We start from the raw sequence: 17,482 nt of genomic DNA, 5'->3' as shown, positions 1-17,482 counted from the left end.
GGGTCGTTTAAATCGATATATGTTTGAAGGACGAGTTTTCTGGCCAAATTTTCAAAAAAGGGTGTTTTTTTTTTTTTTTTCCAGAGTACGGTAGAATAGCAATTGCATTCCCTCAATGCACTAATTTTAGTTTGTGAGTAACAAACAATTTTTTCAAAATGTGTCAATCTTTTTTATTGTCTTGTAAATTGTAATGGTAAAGCAGCAATGATTGTTTCCTTTCAAGTATAATTCATAATGTATGTCATGTCTGTCTGTTTATAATCCATGAATATCAAAAGGTTGACAAGATCTCACCCAATGTTTTCTGTCCACGCACCTCACCACGTATTTATCTCATTTACAAACATATTATTCTCTTCTAACTCTTATTATTCATTTTATTATGTCTGAGAATGATTATAAAATGATCTTTAAGAAATTAAGGAGCAGGCACTGGTGTAAGATAAAGAACTGAACGAGTGTGTATGAAAGGTGCCAGACAAAGCAAGAAAGAAAAATACAAGAAAAAGAAAAAAATCCCAAAAAATCAGTCGATTTCGACTGGGGATCGAACCTCAGGCCTTCTGATTAGCGATCAGACGTGCTACCATTACACCACAGAGGTTCCTGATAGTTGGGATCATTTTAATACCTAAAATTCTGAACGGTAATCAAAAGGTCTGAGGTTCGATCCCCAGTCGAGGTAGACTGATTTTTTGGGATGGATTTTTTTTTTTTCTTGTATTTTTCTTTCTTGCTTTGTCTGGCACCTTTCATACACACTTATTCAGTTCTATATGGAACGAAAAAGATGGTTGGTAAGTGTTTACAACATTATGATTGTGTATTATATTCATACACATCTTAATTCAGTATCACTTCGACTTACACTTACACATGGCAGCTGCACCTTGACATCATCGTCAATTCAACATCTTTTTTATTTTTTTTTTTTTTGTCCTAATGGCAGTTAAACCTCGTCTTCGTTGTTTGTGTTTTGTTTTGGTTTGTTTTTTTTGGGTTTTTTTTTGGTCATTGCTGAGTGAATGTTTCCAGTCACTTCAGAATCGAAAAATTGTAAGATAAAAATATTTACCATAGAAACCGAAAATGAAAACTAGCGACCCGAACGGCCATGTAGACTGGAAGCAACGTTGATTAGAAATTTTCTTATTTATGTTAAATTTTCTAAAGATTTCATTGTAAATTTTCTCAATAACTTTTCTGTATCGATAATGTTTTGAAAAATTATCATTTGCCTTTTTGTCCTGATCTTCAATTGGATTCAAATTCACTTTTGTGGATGTTGTATACTGTATGACTGACGAGTGCTTCATTCAATTCTGAAAAAAGTGTGGAGTGGGCACTTGTATCAATAATGATGAGAAAAAATAGGAAATGGAGAAGTGCCAGATGAAAACAGAGAATAAAAAGTCACGGGGTCAATGCCAAACTCAGAATTCAATTGATACGATACCCTCTGCCTGGCCGGTAGAGAGAGGACACCCTCCACCTGGCCGGTAGAGAGTGGACACCCTCCACGTGGCCGGTAGAGAGAGGACATCCTCCACCTGGTCGGTAGAGAGAAGACACCCTCCACCTGGCCGGTAGAGAGAGGACATCCTCCACCTGGCCGGTAGAGAGAGGACACCCTCCACCTGGCCGGTAGAGAGGACACTCTCCACCTGGCCGGTAGAGAGAGGACAAAATCCACCTGGCCGGTAGAGAGGACACTCTCCACCTGGCCGGTAGAGAGAGGACAAAATCCACCTGGCCGGTAGAGAGGACACTCTCCACCTGGCCGGTAGAGAGAGAGGACACCCTCCACCTGGCCTGTAGAGAGAGGACATCCTCTACCTGGCCTGTAGAGAGAGGACCCCCTCCACCTGGCCGGTAGAGAGAGAGGACAGCAAGCGGTCACACAACCGACTGAGCTATCCAGCCATAGTGTGGCACCATAGGATGTCGTGTCCATTGGATCCTGAGTTTGGCACTGACCCCGTGACTTTTTATTCTCTGTTTTCATTTGGTACTTCCCCATACCCTATTTTTCTCTTCATTCAATTCTACAGTGTTAGTCGTATAGTATATATGTTATAAAAGTCGTATATCTTATAATTCATCAGTTTAGGAAACCGGTGAATCACCATAATCGAAGACACATTTTAAAAAAGATGTTTGTGTAATGTGTACACGATTAATATTATCCATTGAATGGATTTTATCATTGAATGGATTTCACTACTACTTTAATCCATAAAATGGATTACATTAGCCTTATCGAGATGTTGTTACTATTCGATATCTTACGGCAATAATACACGTACATGGAATTTTTATATATTTGTTTTTGTATATTACAATTACTTTGATTGTCAATGAATGACCACAGCTCACAAATCTGCCAGAATAACATGTCATATCTATTTTCATGATATATCAATCTATTAAAACGACCCACATCTTTTCAAAAGATCTTACAAAGTTGCCAATATTCCATATAATATTTACATAATTCAGTATGTTAAAAATACCCCGCATATATTTCCCAATTATCTGATGAACGATAAAAAGTAAATACAGAATGTCTTTAGTTCAGATAAGGGTTGGTTGATGTGGATGTGTTCGTATAAAAGTTTGGTGCATTTTTGCCTCCTGAATAGCCAACCCTGATTTAAATCTATAAAAAGTTTTATGGAGATGAAGGGCCATTTTAATCTATGAATGTGTGAAAGTGTAAAAAGATGGGGGGTTTTTTCAGTATACATGCATCAGAGATTGAAAAACCGCCTTAAATATCAACACAGACTTGAATTGAATGGAGTAAAAATTTTGTCCTTTGGAGAGTTAGTAAGTAGAGTAGAGCCATGAGGGCCTGTGGATCTCGAGTTTGAGTTTGTCCTGGTTCTTCTGTATTCTAAAACTGACAGTAACCAATGCTGATTCCAATTCGAATACGATATCCAAAGGGTAGCAAGCAACTGTTACTGTCATTTCATGTTAGGTGGAGAATTATGTCAGGGACGACATCTTTTTAACTTTTCGCTGTCGTCTGTCTTAGTCTTTGCCTCTCAGATTTTTTTCTGAGACTTTTCCTGGCACTTGAATGACCCACATGCGTTGCAAAGCAACAAAAATAAATTCTCAAAAACAAAACAAAAACTTTCCATGCCACATACAGTCAGAAAACTTCGACAAACTCTGGACCCATGGACCTGATGTTGGGACACCTTAACTATTTTTTTTTGTTTCTTTGTTGTTTTGTTTTTTTTTTGTTTTTTTTTTTGCACAATTATGTAATCAGGAGTATGGAGAGAAAGTTGAATTTTCATGACTTTGAAAAATTAATCATCGATTCAATTCAATCAGCTGATAGTTTGTGTGACATTGGAGAGGTTTAGCACATCGTACTTGTCACGTTTCCATCTTTCCACCATCGCATTATCATTCTCATAAGTAAAACTAGTGCCGTGCCGCTATGCGATTTTTGATTGGATGTCACATGTAAACATTATCATGGATGCATGTAGGTCAGGCACAAAAAAAAAACAAAAAACAAAAATGGGCCTTAAATCTCTTTCCGACAAATTAAAAAAACCCTGAAATTTATTTTGAAATGTGACCTACTGCCTCAAAACAGTATTAGTATTATTAAGTTGGGATGATCTAGATGCTGGAAATAAAATCCATGTCAAAAAGCTGGTAATCTTGTACTTGTTACCCATGCGTTACCACCGTGGCCCTTACAAAAATTGACAATTTTTACGTCTAGTGAGATGATCATGTGATAGAATATGTCATGTGTATGATCTGCTAAACCTTTGTATTGTGTACAAAAACCACTTGAATATGAATACGGATGCAATGCTGTGTCTTTTACATGCTATGGAGTAAATGCATTTGACACTTTTGTGTTTTACCTTGATGTAATTATGAACAATGAATTATATAAATAGTAAATAATGAATTTATATAGCGCCTAAACATCCACGTTAATCGTGCTCTGCGGCGCTTTACATAATAAAAATTAAAATGTTTAAAAACAACAAAATTAAAAATCACGACACTACATGATACATAATAAGCATGCATACAAAAAACAAAATCAAAGTCAAAGCAACATCTATTTTATGAAAAAATAAGCCTTGCGGAACAACTCAGTCTTCAGATAAACGGATAAGATAAGATAAACTTTATAGATCCTTTATGGAATTCTGATAGAAGTGTGATGCACAGGGTACAGTCCAAGGGTATCCTGCTGGGTGGGGATCCGACCTCCCATAGCGGGCAGGGAGGTACATACTGTGTCTTCTATCCCCTTATATCTGTTATCCAACATGCTTTCTGTCTTTGTCTCGGAATGAGATTACTTGGTTTTGTCCTGGCACTGGCCGAGATCCTAGCTGGGAGGGAAACAGTCAAATGCATAGTTATTGTTTTGGGAGATGATATTTTTTTCCTTGTAAATCATCTCTCTGTTATGTATTATTATTTTTATTTTCAATGTATAATGTAAGCATTTGAGTGTGTTCCTCTTTGTTGGATTTTGTGCTTGTGTCTGGATGAGACTTGTAGGTGATTTCAAACTAAGTACATTGGTGGTAGCTCTTGGAATCTACACCTGATCCCTATTTGTTCTCAATTCCCCTTTGTCTTACTTTTTCTTGGGTGCTTTAATTGTAATTCTAGAACTTTTAACTATCCCATTTTCTTCCCTTTTACTGGCGCTGATATAACCTAAATGTGTTGCAAGCGCCGTAAAACCCTTAAAAACAAACAAACAAGGGTATCCTGGTAGAGCATTTTTCTTATAAGGAATTGGACCAATATTGATCCTGAGTGCAGCCGAGGTATTTATCCGATGTCCTGTTACAAAAACAGTGATTGGGTAGCTGGGTCTGTTTCTTTTAAATCCGGTTGGCAAGTACTTTGAGATAAGACTGACACCCTGTCCTAAAGGTAGCAGGCAATTGCTGCTGTCCACTTCAACCACTACAGAAATTGAGATTAACTATGGCTCCGTGAGCCTCATGACTAGGTATAGATACTTAGACAGTCAAGGAACATGTATATAATGATTTATCATCAAGAGACATCCCATCAGATCACCATAGCATGAATCATTTTGAACTTTATATCACATTTTGATCAGGTAGCAAAATCTTGAGTAATCTTAGCGTCCACAATGGACTATCAAAGTTGAGCTTTTATATATAGCGCAATATCCACCAAACATGCTCAAAGCGCTTTACGCTTTATCACAAAATGTCTCTGGAAAAGTGTTACCAGACAACAAACCTGTATCACCTTTTATTTGAGAAGATAGCAACGAAAACTACTGACATAACAATAAGAAAATTGCAGCTTAATTCTCTCTCTCTCTCTCGAGTTCATATGAATTGAAAATCAGAACAAATTCAATTTTCAATCATAGTGAACTCGGAGAGAGTTAATATTAAATGTACTTCATCAAAACCCCTCTCATCTTACAAGTATATTCTTTACCAACAAACCAAAACACAGCCTATTACTATTACTATTATAATTCTAATCCAGTGTGGGCTGATCACTATGTTCCCAATATTATTATATTTATTGTCCAATATAAATTAAATAAAACTTACATCAAGGTATACGATGAGTGTCCTATGCATTCCCTCTATATTTTAAAATCCCAATGGACAGTATAAATATATAATAACAATATTGATAAATATTTTTTAGAGCATGATTCATGAAATAAAGGAAACTTGCACTTTGTTGTAACATAACCCTGTGTACCATTTCGGGTTGGTCTGTTTTGGTTTGTTTTGGTTTTTTGGGGTAATGTAAATGTTGCGGCTCAAAGCTCGAAGAAGACATAAATAGCAATGTGAAATTGAATGTAAGCTTCAATTTAATTACGAAAACAGATCAAATGGATATTTCGGGTTTCCCCTTTATCAACAAACAGGATGAATGAAACACTACAGACGAATGAGATGATGTGGTAGTGGCGTTGTTAAGATGAATGAACAAAACATTGAATGTGGTGTTTCATTCATCCTGTTTGTTGATAAAGGGGAAACCCGAAACATCCATTGTTTTCTTAATTAAATTGAAGCTTACATTCAATTTCACATTGTTATTTATTTGTTTTTTTTGGGGGGGGGGGGGGTTTGGTGACTTTAGCTTGACTGGAGATCCCCTGCAGGAAGAGCACTAGCTTCACAGACAAAAGGATCGGAATGGATCGTGGGTGCAAATCGTGGTATTATTTTCCTGACCACCTTTTTCCAAACAGCAGTGATTATAGTTAGTTAGGTCTGTGTTCCATTTGGCAGGGAGTACTTTGTGATAGACTAGCATCCTATCCAAAGGATAGCATGCAAGCCTTTGCTGTTTTCCATTAACACCTTAGAGACCTGGATCAACTCCTCCCTTATTGGCCCTGAATAACAACTACTTTTTATTTCGTTTTATGGTCAGTCGAGATTATTTTTTTTTTCTGACCCCCCTTGTCCACCCAGTAGTAACTGGGTAGTACTTTGCAATAGACTAGCATCCCTATCCAATTGCTATTGTCCGTTTCACGCTATAGAAACAGGGATAAATTTCGGCTCCATGGCTCTGAAGGACTACTTTATGGTGACTTTAATGTCGCTTCTGAAATTTTAAACAGACTCGACATCAAAGTTAAATTGACTTCAGATGGAAAAATCTGTCTTGTTAATCAGTTATTATGTCTATATATATTCTAAAACTGCGATAGACTAGCAGCGTCCTATACAAAGGATAGCAAGCAATTGTTATTGTCCGTTTCACGCTATAGAAACTGGGACAAACTCCGGCTCCATGGGCCTCCTGGCTCTGAAGGACTACTAAAAATTATAGTCTAAAATATGGAGGGGGGGGGGGTGGTGCTAGAATGGCCAAATATAAAGCCCCACAATTTTTTTTCCTTGAGTAAGACATGTTGTGCGGCTATGTGGTCTAGTGGTATGACACTCATTTCCAGATAGGAAGGTCCTGAGTTCGAGGCTTGCTCGGCGCATGGTTGAGTACTTGGAAAAGGCTCTTTACTCACATTCTCTTGCCATACTCAGGTGTAAAATGAGTACCTGGTAGTTAACAACGTTATCTCTGTCCGAAAAAATAGTAATATCGCCTAATAGGCGTCATGTCCCATCCTACATGCACTATATAATAGCTCAAGATCTTTACTCACATTCTCTCACCATACTCAGGTGTAAAACGAGTACCTGGTAGTTAACAACGTTATCTCTGTCCGAAAAAATAGTAATATCGCCTAACAGGCGTCATGTCCCATCCTACATGCGATGGCCAAATAAAGCCCCACTAACAAACAACTTATGTTTTTTCCTTAAGTAAGACATGTCGTCACCTACTGCTCAATTTGACGGATGAGTTGACCCCACCTAGTTTATCCAAGCATTACAACACACTGGAACTGGAACTTTGGGAACAAAATGACAAATCTGACAAAATCAATATATATATTTACTGAACTCAGAAGTGTTGCCAATCATAACACACTTGAAACCTTTTAAACACAGACTCATATTAAACTATGGCTAGTCTTTCTAAGATTAGAAAGTAATTGTCTTGACCAGTTTTGCTTGAATACTTTGACACGGGCGGTAGATCATCTTTTGACCTTTCAAAAAAATGTTCAGACGCTCTTTCGACATTTCCATTCCTCACACATATACACATATAATATATACATATAAAGTCACAACATACCAATAGTCGCTCACATGCATATAAAAATACACAAACGCACCAATTTAATTATGCATACAAACACACAACCCACCCACATATATATACAAAGACAATCATACAAATGCATATATAAACACACAAACCCACCCACCCACACAAACATCCATGTACATAGAAACCCACACAGTCACACACTACCACAAACACCACTCCCATCAAACACCCACACACACATACATGTATACATACAAACCGACACAGTCACACACATACATACAAACCCACACAGTCACACACTACCACAAACATCACTCCCATCAAACACCCATACACCTACCCACACATACATACATGAACACATACACACCCACCAACACATCCACATACATACAAACCCACACAGTCACACACATACATACAAACCCACACAATCACAGTCCCACACGACCACAAACACCACTCCCATCAAACACCCACCCACCCACACATCCATGTACATACAAGCCCACACATACATACAAGCCCATACAGTCCCACACGACCACAAACACCACTCCCACCATCATCAAGATGACCTCAACCACGACGATGATGATTTCGGACTCTCGTCCAATCCCAATTTTTGAACCAACTCCACCAGATAGAAATCCTTCAAGGGGCGTGGCTTGTTGGATTCCGCGATCTCTGCCTGGGCTTTTTTCACCGCCTCCCAAACTGGCAACCCAATCCATTCTGCCTCTTCCTCCTGCAAATAACAATCATAATAAAAATATATTATTTTTCAAAAATAGGGTTGAGGGTCGAAATTTTTCCATACTGCCCTTGTTAAATTTTTACCAACAAGCACAGAATGGGAGCCATCTATAAAATTGAGCTTTTATATAGCGCAATATTCACTAAATGTGCTAAAAGCGCTTTACAAGGGGGTCGTTGACCAACAGCAACACTAACATGTAGAACGAAACATGACGCCTGTCAGGTGATATTACAATTTTTTTCTGACAGAGACAACTCTTTTAATGGCCAGGTACTCATTTTACACCTGAGTAAGGTGAGAGACTGTGAGTAAAGACCAAAGGACTCAACTATGCGCAGAGCGAGGCTCGAACCCAGGATGATCTGAAAGCGAGTGTCATACCACAAGAACACATGATCTATATTCATGTTTTCATCCAACCTAGTCATCGATCACATGATTTGTTGCTGTACAGCGATTGGACATTTCTCAATGTATCTAAACACGCTGCTTTGTTTATGAATGTTGTAAACATACCCATGAGTCATGTTGAGCAAAATGACCAATTGTAACATTGGATATTTCTCAAATAATTTTGCGCAATAGCCACTAAACGTCCTCAAAGTGCTTTACAAGGGGTTCCTGACCAACAGCAACACATAACATGTAAAACGAGACATGACGCCTATTAGGCGACATTACTATTTTTCCCTGACGGAAACAACGCTGTTAGCAGCCAGGTACTCATTTTACACCAGAGCACGGTGAGAGAATATGAGTAAAGAGTCTTTTCAAACTATGCGCCGAGCGAGGATCAAACCCAGGACCTTCCGATCTGAAAGCGAGTGTCATACCATTAGACCACATAGGTCTACAGCTTCCAGTAACAGAGCTGCCAATCCTTCACATTCCAAAAGTGGAATCAGAACGTCAGAAAATTGGAATTTGAAACAAAAAATAGGAATTTGTCACCCATGGACATATCAAAATTCCCATCAACCATCAATCAGTGATCTGGCACAACAGGCAAAATTGCATATCAAATGTGTTAGGAAATGGAATGGGGAAGAGGAGGGGGGAGTGCAATTGACGCCCCTCCCCCTCATTTTTTTTTTCATCTTACTATTATCGTCATTTTTGATAATCGGAATTTTAGAGACAATGGCGGAATAGCAGAAAAGAAGAGTGAAAATAGGAATGATTCCGCCAAAAGTGGAAGGGTTGGCAGGTATGTGGTAGCTTAATATCACCTTAAAATAGAAATGTTTAAACATTTTTCTTGTGCGGTCCACCCCCATTGATCTTTGGACCAGTTCAGGTCCGCAGACCAAGGGATTTGGAGGCCACGACATTACGACAGTTACTCACAGGAATAATGTGGTCCTTGTATTTGTTGTAGATCTTATCTCTCTTGACAGGGTCGTCTGGGTAGAAAGACTTCTGGGCCAAAGCTATCAACATCTCCCTCTTCAAGGTCATGGCTAGTCTAGAGCACAGGTCCACTTCATGGGTCTGGAATTTTTGTTTAAAAGATGCAGGATGATGGGTTTTTAGTCATGAAGAGGTTGTGACAAAATACTTTTTTCTTCAGGGTTACAGTACAGTAAAAAATGTAAACATGGAATATTGTAACATGAGTAGTCCTTCAGAGCCAATCGGCCCATGGAGCCGAAGTTTATCCCGGTTTCTATGTCTATATCGTGAAACTGACAATAGCAGTTTCTTGCTACCCTTTGGATAGTCTATCCCAAGAACAGTTCTAAGGAGATATGGAAACCATGTCACAATAACTAATTTTCATCGGTTCACTAAATTTACTTGACTAGCATCCTATTCAAAGGGTAGCAAGCAATTGCAATTGTCTGTTTCATGCTATAGACACCGGGATAAACTCTTGACTCCATGGGCCTAGCGGCTCTGAAGGACAACACTATTTTAAACCTGTTTCCTGATCATTGGACGCAGATTTTGAACTCACGATAAACAAACATAATATAAATAAACCTTACCTGCAGAATATAATTGTCTAGGCCGAAGGCCTCGTCTATAAGGTAAAGAGCCCTATTGGTGATGCTGATGGCCATGTAACGATCCAATATCTCACTGTATAAAACTTGTTTCTTGATCAAGGGACGCCAGATTCGTGGGGAGCTTGAGAGTCAAAATACAACAGAAATAAAATGTCAACATTGTCAAGTATGAATTAATGAATCTATGACTATAAATAATTATTGTAAATTATAGGTAATTACAAAAAATAATTCTGGCTACTTTCATTCAGAAATTTCATATATTATGTGTGTATTTATTGTTCAAGCGTAACATCAAGATTACATTATTTTTTTTTAAACCTTAGGGCTTTATTGTAGGCAGACAGGATAAGGCATCGAAAGATTTAAATAATTAAATAAATAAACTTTATTTATCAATAGGGATATTGCTAGTAGGCAGAAAATGCTTTTATTCTTCCTACAAGTACAAGTACAAAAAGAAAGCATTGTGCGCTTTCTCTTGGATCTAAAAAATATTTTTGGGCAGAGGGTGTTTGTTTGTTTTTATGTTTTTAAGGGTTTTACGGCGCTTGCAACACATTTAGGTCATATCAGCGCCAGTGAAAAGGAAGAAAATGGGATAGTAAAAAGTTCTAGAATTACAATTAAATTACCAAAGAAAATGTAAGACAAAGGGGAATTGATTAAAATAGGAAACAGACGTAGATTCCAAGTGCACACCATCAAAGTACTTAGTTTGAGATCACCTAAAAGTCTCATCCGGACACAAGCACAGGCCCCCACTAAGAGGAATACACTCAAATGTTTACAAATCATAAAATATAATATGTAAAATAAAATACAATACAATGCATAACAGAGAGATGATTTACAAAATATCATCTCCAAAAACTATAACTATACTAATCGACTGTTTGTTGTTGTTTGTTTTTAAGGGTTTTACGGCGCTTGCAACACATTAAGGTCATATCAGCGCCAGCAAAAAGGAAGAAAATGGGATAGTAAAAAGTTCTAGAATTACAATTAAAGAAACCAAGAGAAAGTAAGACAAAGGGGGAACTAGGAACAAATAGGGATCAGATGTAGATTCCAAGAGCATACCATCAATGTACTTAGTTTGAGATCACCTATAAGTCTCATCCGGACACAAGCACAAAATCCAACAAGGAGGAATACACTCAAATGCTTACATTATACATTAAAAATAAATATAATAATACATAACAGAGAGATGATTTACAAGGAAAAAAATATCATCTCCCAAAAAAATATCTATGCATTTGACTGTTTCCCTCCCAGCTAGGACTCCGGCCAGGGCCAAGACAAAACCAAGTAATCTCATTCCAAGACAAAGACAGAAAGCATGTTGGAAAACAGATATAAGGGGATAGAAGACACCATTCGACTGTTTCCTACCAGCCAAGGAACTCCGGCCAGGGTCAGGACAAAACTAAGTAATCTCATTCCAAGACAATGACAGGAAACAATTGGAAAACGGGTATGGGGGAATAGAAGACACAGCATGTACCTCCCTGCCCACTATGGGAGGTCAGGATCCCCACCCAGTGGGCAGAGGGTGGGCAAAGTCCTCCCCTATCTGTATTGTGTCTCTCAAGCAAGGAGTCCTAGTCCTAGCATTTCATTACATTAGAAATGAAGCCTCTTGGATGCATTAAAAATAATTCTGTTCATACAATGTTTCTCATTCGGCAAGATTTTACAAGCTCATGACTGATATGACAGATGCTACATTATAAATTAAATTACAGATCTATATAACAAATGATGCTGGATCTTACCATAATCAAATTCTACTGTGTAATTCTATGTTCTATGGTGGATAGGAAAACAAATCCATCTTACTAATTGTATACTTTATTACATTTCAGCGATCAGTCCGTTTGAGACATTCGTTAGCAACAAAACCTCATTATGACCTCTGGAAGACTTTTTTTCTTTTAGCATCTTGTTATATTTTTCCTCGTACAAGAAGTTTAAATCCTATGACACGATTTTCAGCCACTGTGCTGTGGCTGACTCTAGGTTAACTTTAGACAAACCCTTACAACAACAACCAATTTCCTCCGAAAAACATAACACGGAATTTCACTGTCGTTCAATATAAAATAATAAAATCAAAAACAGGAGCAAGACTTTAAATGGGTAAAAATTCTGTTTAAAAAAGACACCATGTATTGAAGAGATACAAAGCTGCTAGAAGCTGTGGATGTAAAAAGTAATAAACAAAAAGGAATACCACAGCTGGATTATTATTTTCACCTCTATATATTGGATTTATTTAAAACTTATTTCTACACCCACGATTTCCCAATATTTTTGCTCATCTAATTTTATGTGTTGTTTTAAATTCCGCTCAATCGGAAACTCCTTAGTTACATATTAAATGCTCTTTTTTGTTCACTTTCCACGATTTTTCTACAACCGAAAGGACCTGTAAAATTTCCCTGTCGTCAATCTGGAATTTAGTAATGTATTTATGTCTTTATTTCTTGTTGTTGGCTGAAGAAGGGTAATGAGCCTGAAACGTTCCGTGTTTGGTATTTTCATCTTTTTTTTAAGCTGTTATATTCATTTTTGTTTATTTCTTTTCACCATGTATTGAACCAACTTACGTGGGCAATCTGGTTTTCCTCTTGGGATCAGTCTTTTTGTAATAGCCAAAGATGATGCCTTCTCCTCCCCACAGGCCCTGATTGCATTCCTTAGGATACAGAACTGGGATGGGAGCGTTCACCACAGGGACTCTGACAAGTAATAAATGAATAGACTTTTTGAAATTTCTCATAATAGATGACAAGTGTGGATTTGTAGTTTTCTGATATGACACTCACCTTCAGACTGGTAGGTCCATGGTTCGAGTCCGTTTTGGACTGAATAAAATTGAGTCTTTGGAAAAGGCTCTTTACTCATATTCTATCAACGCAGTCAGATGTAAAATATGTATCTTGCGAGTAACAACAATATCTTTCTCAAAACATATAACAATAGCTGTTTAAAGGTGCCCTGTTCTCGTCCGGTCCTTCGTGTTAGGTGTTGTCATTGGTCTGAGAACTCCTTGTAAAAACGATTTGAGTACATTCAGTAGAAATTGCACTATTCAATAATAATAATAATAATAATAATAATAATAATAATAATAATAATAATGATGATAATGATGATGATGATGATGATGATGATGATGACAATAATAATAATAATAATAATAATAATAATAATAATAATAATAATAATAATAAATAATAATAATAAAAATAATAATAATAATAATAATAATAATAATAATAATAATAATAATAATAATAATAATGGAATATATTCCTGTAGTGCCTACTCCCAATCAATAACAGCTCTGGGTGTTTATAATTACAATATTAGTCAATATTAATAAGTACTAAAAGTTTTTAAAAATACAAGTTTATTAAATGAAATAAATAATTAAATGAATAAATAAATTATTGCTCATCTTTTTTTTTTAAGACGTCAATGGATGTGGAGAATGAAATGAGAAAATTACCTGGCACCCGTATCCTCATCTGTTATGTAACGACGTTGATCTGGCCTCCAATGGACAGGCTGTGGTTCTTTTGTCATGAACTCTTTACATCGTTTTTTATAATGTTCTGGTAGCATCTGTCCCTCTACTTTTGACCATTGGTATAGATAGGGTGCAGCACCTATGAAGTGATGGGATTATGAGGAATTGTTTGTCATCAGTCACAACAGAAAAATGGACAGCTTGTAACTGAGACTCTTGGGAATTTAAAACTTAATTCAACACAAAATATTGCCTTTTTGTTTTTAATACTATTAATAATAGTCAAAAACATTCCAATATTTTAAAAATAACAGTAGCCCGATTGTTGATAATTTTACAACTTTAAAATTAACTTCAATGATAATGATTGGTTAATCACAATGCATTCATTCTCTTTTTCTTTTTTTTTAAATTTTTCTTTCAGTTCACCATTTGGTCATTCCAAGTGAGCCAAGTGTCATAATTTAACACCTGTCAACCATAGAACCCCAGCCTCTCTCTCTCTCTCTCTCTCTCTCTCTCTCTCTCTCTCTCTCTCTCTCTCTCTCTATTCTTTCTCTCTGTCTCTCCCTCCCTCCCTTTCTTTCAAACACACTCGCACAAACACACACACAAACACACACACAACCATTGAGTCGAAAAGAACATCCACTCACTACTCACTCAACTCCACTACTCCACGTCGTCGTCGTAGCCTCTGAATTTTTGACTCGACAGATTTTCCATTTATTTTTTTAAATTTTACTTGATTCTTTGGAACATGCGTTGATCCAAATGATTCACAAATGAAAGCACAAATCTATAGTAAAAATACTTACGGAAAAAATTGATCCACGTTCCTTTGCGAGGTATGAGTCTGGAAGACACTTTAAACCGTGTGTTGTTGTGTCTGTGAAAATATGTCACCTCGTTTTGCACCATGTCCTTGTACATTTTCTCCGTCGGCATAAAATGCTTTATCTTTAAAGTCTCCATTTTTATGTATTTATAATATCAGAACCTTCGTTAGACCAGTTTTCAATTGATTAAACGGTATCTTAACCCTGACTTTTAGTTTTTTAGATAAAAACACAGCAGTCAATATTCAACTTTGGGTCAAACTAAACAAACTGCAAGCAACTTCCGCTGACCCCCAAGTTGGAGCTCTTCATGTCTAGTGATAGGAAACAAGAACTGTCTTTTAATCGATAACAATTTTGATTTTGATTCATATCGATATTCAACGTCTGGTTTCATTTTTTTCCCCCAAAAATAAAGGTGTTTTTGAGGGAATTAAAATCATAAATTACCTTAAGAGAAGGATACAGTCATAGATGATAAGAGGGAAGAAAGATTTTAAAGAATAAAGAGGATTGTAAGAGTATGGTCACTGCGACGTACTTACTTAGAGATATCTCGCATCCCAACAATAGCCCAGGCAACTAACTGACCGTGCTGTCTCGGCTGCTTTCCCCCATGTGATGAATTTTCATTTTCATGGGGACGTAAGACAGTGTTTTTCGTAGATCTTTATTGGTGCCTGGGTGTTGTTGGGTAGTTTGTTGTGTGGGGTTGGGGTTTTTTCTGTTTTTTTTTTAATTATTATTTTGTCTATTGTTGTTTTTTGTTTGTTTTGGTTGTTTTGTTTTGTTTTTGAAGTTATTGTATTGTTGGGTTTTGTTTTGTTTTTTGTTTTGTTTTTTTTTTTGTTTTTTGTTTTTTTGTTTGTTTTTTTTTTGTTTTTCCTTTTTCATTTTGGTTTTGTATTGTTTTTGTTTTGTTTTGTGTTTCGTTTTGTTGTCATATCTTCTTTCCATGATCCAAACACGAGAGATCTTTTTTGAGTATAAACTTTATTGGGGCATAATAGTGTACTTACACTTGTTGCTGACCCCAGGCTTCTGATTCACTGAGACGTCGGTGTGTGATCCCTGCCAATTAAGAGACCCTCTTTTGAGCTGCATTCAGTCCAAAAATGCAGGGGCATCGTGGCTCAGTGGTACGGTCTTTGCTTCCTACCCGAAAGGTACCGAGTTGTGTGGCCTTGAGCAAGTCACCTGGCCCTAGCTCACTTTGCGGCGCTGCTCTGAGGCTGACGCCTGGGTTATTCCAGTCTTCCCTGGAATAGACCTTAAAGACAAATTTCCCCTTGGGGATGAATAAAGGGAATTTGATTTAATTTTTAAAATGAGAAGTATTAACAAGATTTAAAAATTAATGATTAATAGATAAATATATTATATAAGACTCCCCCGGCTATGTGATCTAGTGGTATGACACTCACTTTCGGATCGGAAGGTCCGGGGTTCGAGCCTCGCTCGGCACATAGTTGAGTCCTTGGAAAAGACCCTTTACTCACATTCTCTCACCGTACTCAGGTGTCAGACTTGTTTGTACACATCGGTTTGTTTAAAGGATTTCATACCAATTATATCTCTTTCATCAGACAACCAATAGATATAGATAGAACGAAGATGACGTCACTCAGGTGTTTGTAATTGTTTTTTGCCATCCACGTTTATGAGTAACTCTCACTTTACTGTATTATAACAATAATAATAATAATAATAATAATAATAATAATAATAATAATAATGATGATGATAATAATAATAATAAAATAATAATAATAATAATAATAATAATAATAATAATAATAATAATAATAATAATAATAATAATAGATCTTTATTGTCCATAAATATGGCAATTTGTCATTTAGTTACACTTGTTATAACGTTAAGTGATAACTATAACATTGAACAGATATTTCACTCCTACTTATTTTCTCTCTCTCTCTCTCTCTCTCTCTCTCTCTCTCTCTCTCTCTCTCTCTCTCTCTCTCTCTCTCTCTCTCTCTCAGACTATAAAAGTTCATGGTTACATATAGTTGTGTGTGTTGGTCCCTTATACTTCAGGATGGCAATGTTGTGAGCTTCTTAGCCAAGCGCATACTACCTATACAATACAAATCAATACAGGAACATTAAATACCTTTTTTTAATGCCATGGACAGGGACTGTATTCTTTAGAATAGGATTTTGATTGTTAAAAATAATTTCTTATGATGGTTAAATGTGTCATCATGATTGATGAAATCTTTTCTTCTTTTTTAAAATTTATTTTATTTCATTTATTATATATATCATTATTATTATTATTATATTATTATTATTATATTATTATTATTATTATTATTATTATTATTATATATTATTATTATTATTATTATTATTATTATTATTATATTATTATTATTATTATTATTATTTATTATTATTATTATTATTATTATTATTATTATTATTATTATTATTATTATTATATTATTATTATTATTATTATTATTATATATTATTATTATTATTATTATTATTATTATTATTATATATTATTATTATTATTATTATTATTATTATTATTATTATTATTATTATTATATTATTATTATTATTATTATTATTATTATTATTATATTATTATATA

At 35.9% G+C, this 17,482-nt stretch overlaps 1 protein-coding gene across 1 annotated transcript; it reads right to left on the bottom strand.

The window, feature by feature from the left end:
- Positions 1 to 7,461: 7,461 nt before the first annotated feature.
- LOC144969905 (large ribosomal subunit protein bL28m-like) lies at positions 7,462 to 15,141 on the bottom strand. Its single transcript, XM_078908967.1, has 6 exons — positions 14,836 to 15,141; positions 13,997 to 14,156; positions 13,092 to 13,223; positions 10,456 to 10,597; positions 9,815 to 9,958; positions 7,462 to 8,455 (listed from the first exon to the last, which is right to left on the bottom strand). Exons 1-6 carry the CDS (start codon positions 14,990 to 14,992, stop codon positions 8,276 to 8,278), a joined length of 915 nt encoding a protein of 304 aa, XP_078765093.1. The 5' UTR covers positions 14,993 to 15,141; the 3' UTR covers positions 7,462 to 8,275.
- Between the last annotated feature and the right edge of the window lie 2,341 nt (positions 15,142 to 17,482).

Source organism: Berghia stephanieae, chromosome 4 (assembly GCF_034508935.2).
Source record: "Berghia stephanieae isolate SIO BIC M18660-M18661 chromosome 4, UCSD_Bste_1.3, whole genome shotgun sequence".
Taxonomy (NCBI): domain Eukaryota; kingdom Metazoa; phylum Mollusca; class Gastropoda; order Nudibranchia; family Aeolidiidae; genus Berghia; species Berghia stephanieae.
This window is presented reverse-complemented; position numbering and strand designations above follow the sequence as displayed.

What these genes read in the sequence shown, in the direction of transcription:
- LOC144969905 (XM_078908967.1), bottom strand. Translation starts at nt 14,992, where the DNA reads ATGGAGACTTTAAAGATAAAGCATTTTATGCCGACGGAGAAAATGTAC. An exon ending in AACGTGGATCAATTTTTTCC is followed by an intron (nt 14,157 to 14,835) that starts GTAAGTATTTTT and finishes ATCACTTCATAG; the next exon opens with GTGCTGCACCCTATCTATAC. An exon ending in GATGAGGATACGGGTGCCAG is followed by an intron (nt 13,224 to 13,996) that starts GTAATTTTCTCA and finishes ATTACTTGTCAG; the next exon opens with AGTCCCTGTGGTGAACGCTC.